Raw genomic sequence first — 3035 nt, forward strand, 5'->3', positions numbered from 1 at the left:
TGCTATTGTTCCATACTTGGTTGTGAGAATCTTATGGAAATTCTAAGTTCTTGAGCTATCTACTTGTTGTTCTACATGATGCGAAGAGTGTTGGTGTTGAGGTTGTTTACCTCACTTGCTGAACTTGTATCGGTGGTGGCGGTTTTCGCCCTCGCCGCTCGCCACTCCTTCCTCTCCTCTTCGCCGCCCCGCGCTTGGTGTCGTGAGTGGGTGGTGGTGTCGAGAGTGGGGTGGCGGAGGTGAAGGGGAAGGTGGCTCTTATATGGTGCTAATCTATTGGAAGCTAGGTTTGAGACTTGGAGCCAAAGGATCCTATTTTGGGCTTGCTAGCACTCTCACTTTCGAGCTTGATGATTGTGAGATTCTTGCCGTTTTGGTGATGGTGGCTGATCTTCTTGGCTGATTTCTCGGCCTTGATCGACGGGGAGATGAGAGTTTGTCTCATCTTCTACTTTTGGGCTTGTGTAGGAGCTCTTTCTCCTATGCCTTCTTTGTCTTGAATCTCTTTTGATGTTAGATGAAGTGGTGACAAAAATTGGCTTACCTCATGCTCTATCTTGTAGCTCTTCTAGCTGCACTATTCACCTACTTGCTCCATCTCTTATTTAGCTTGTGCTTCCCTCCCTCTTTACTTGTGTGTAACTTTCTAACCCCCAATTTGGTGTAAACTTTGTAGGTACATGGAGGCATTCTTGGAGCTTGTGGAGGGAAGCAAAATCGAGATTAAGAAAAAGAGGGAAAGAAAGGAGATGCTCCTCTTGAGCTCATTTGGTTCTATTCTCAATTTAGTTTGCTTCCAAACTTGAGAATTAAAGAAGTAGGATAGATAGCGTAGAATAGGTGCATGTTGATTTTTATCAAACTTGCAGGCATATACTATTTCCATCATCCATGTATTTCTATTTCTTCACAGTGTATCCACATTTCTCTAATAAAAGTATTTTCTCCACTTTTATTCTTGAAACTTAAATTTTCCTTGCATTTTATTTCCTCCAACGAAGATACTTAAATTACTCCAAAGTCGAATACAACGAGGAAAGTACGATTACACATCTTCTAAAAGAAATTAATTAAGCTAATAAATCCGATTTATCTCGAAAGAAGGGAACGAAATTCCGGGGCGTCACATTCCACCCTCCTTATAAGAAATTTCGTCCCGAAATTTGTGCAGCTCTACTTGAAAAGTTCGGGGTAACGTTCCTTCATCTTATCCTCCAACTCCCACGTGGCTTCTTCTTGCCCGTGGTGCTCCCACAGTACTTTCACTGAAGTGATCGCCTTATTCCTCAATTGTTGCACTTTTCTATCCAAAATTTTCTTTGGCTTTTCCTCATAGCTCAGATCCGGATTAATTATCATCTCTTCTTGGTGGATCACGTGCTTCGGATCGAACACATACTTCCTTAGCTGGGATACATGGAACACGTTGTGAACGCTTCCAAAGCTTGGCGGTAGCGCCAATCGATAAGCTACTGGTCCGACCGCTTCCAAAATATCATACGGTCCTATGTAGCGGGGTAGGAGTTTTCCCTTGACTCCAAATCTGGTGATCCCTTTCGAGGGAGATACTCTCAAGAAAACCTTATCTCCTACAGTAACTGCAAATCTGTCCGCGAAGATCTGCATAGGACTTCTGTTGTTCTGAGCCTCTTTGATCCTCTCTCGGATTTTTCTGACAACTTCTATCATCTCTTCGACCGTATCTGGCCCAGAATTTTCCTCTCACCAACCTCATCCCAATAGAGGGGTGATCTACACTTTCTTCCGTATAAATCTTCGTATGGAGCCATGTCAATCGTTGCCTGGTAGCTATTGTTATAGGCAAACTCTATCAGAGGCAGTACTTGTTCCCAATTGCTCCCTCTATCGAGCACTACTACCCTTAGCATATCCTCTAGTGTTTGAATCGTTCTCTCCGACTGCCCGTCGGTCTGTGGATGAAAAGCAGTGCTAAAATTCAGTTGTGTCCCTAGCTCTTTCTGTAGGCTCTTCTAAAATCTGGACGTGAATTTAGCATCTCTGTCTGACGTAATCGTCGCTGGTATGCCGTGCAGGCGAATGATCTCCTTCACATACAACTGGGCTGGCTTCTCCGACCCGTATGTGATAGGTATCAGTACAAAATGGGCGCTCTTAGTGAGACGATCCACTATCACCCAGATTGCAGTATTTCCTTTTTGAGATTTCGGCAATCCCGTAACGAAATCCATAGCTATGTGTTCCCACCAGAACTTCTTCTTCAAGTCCTTATACATCTTTGTACTCCTTGGGTGGGCGGTGTATGGAGTATCGTGTGCCTCGCTCATTATCTCGTTTCTGAGCTCTTCCTGGTTCGGCACACACAATCTCCCTTCGAATGTGAGGGCGTTATCTGCCTCCTCCTGGTAGTTCTTTTATTTGCCCGTTCTCACTTTTAGGCGCAACTTCTCTAGAGTTTCGTCCCGTCTCTGGGCCTCGATGATTCTGCCTCTCAACTCGGGAATGACTACTAGAGTAGAAACTATGCCTTCTACAGTTTCGGGTGCTCGCACCATTTCTAAACTCATTCTATTGAATTCTCGCAGCAATTCCTCTTCCTGAGTGAACAGGACTGCCACTTGGTGCTGAGTCTTCCGGCTCAACGCGTCTGCCACAACGTTGGCCTTGCCTGGGTGGTAATTTATGCCGCAGTCATAGTCTTTTACTAATTCGAGCCATCTCCTCTGTCGCATATTCAAATCCTTTTGCTCGAAGAAGTACTTGAGACTCTTGTGGTCCGTGAAAATTTCACACCTAACTCCATATAGGTGGTGTCTCCAAATTTTCAAGGCAAGGACCACTGCTGCCAGTTCTAGGTCGTGTGTTGGGTAGTTGAGCTCGTGTGGCCTGAGTTGCCGTGACGCATAAGCGATCACATTCCCATTCTGCATCAACACACATCCAAGTCCGCTCTTGGAGGCATCCGTATACACAACGTAGTCCGTCCCTGGCTCTGGGACTGCTAGTACGGGTGCGCTGGTCAATTTCTCTTTTAACAGCTGAAAACTCGCCTCGCA

The 3035-nt window shown here is 45.3% G+C and overlaps 1 protein-coding gene across 1 annotated transcript; it reads right to left on the minus strand.

Annotated features, from left to right (window-relative positions):
* Positions 1-1173: 1173 nt before the first annotated feature.
* LOC125199525 lies at positions 1174-1689 on the minus strand. The gene has a single exon (XM_048097520.1). It carries the CDS (start codon positions 1687-1689, stop codon positions 1174-1176), a length of 516 nt encoding a protein of 171 aa, XP_047953477.1.
* Positions 1690-3035: the final 1346 nt, after the last annotated feature.

Source organism: Salvia hispanica, unplaced genomic scaffold (assembly GCF_023119035.1).
Source record: "Salvia hispanica cultivar TCC Black 2014 unplaced genomic scaffold, UniMelb_Shisp_WGS_1.0 HiC_scaffold_534, whole genome shotgun sequence".
Lineage (NCBI taxonomy): Eukaryota > Viridiplantae > Streptophyta > Magnoliopsida > Lamiales > Lamiaceae > Salvia > Salvia hispanica.

Coding starts and splice junctions, on each gene's coding strand:
- LOC125199525 (XM_048097520.1), bottom strand. CDS start 1,689: ATGATAGAAGTTGTCAGAAAAATCCGAGAGAGGATCAAAGAGGCTCAG.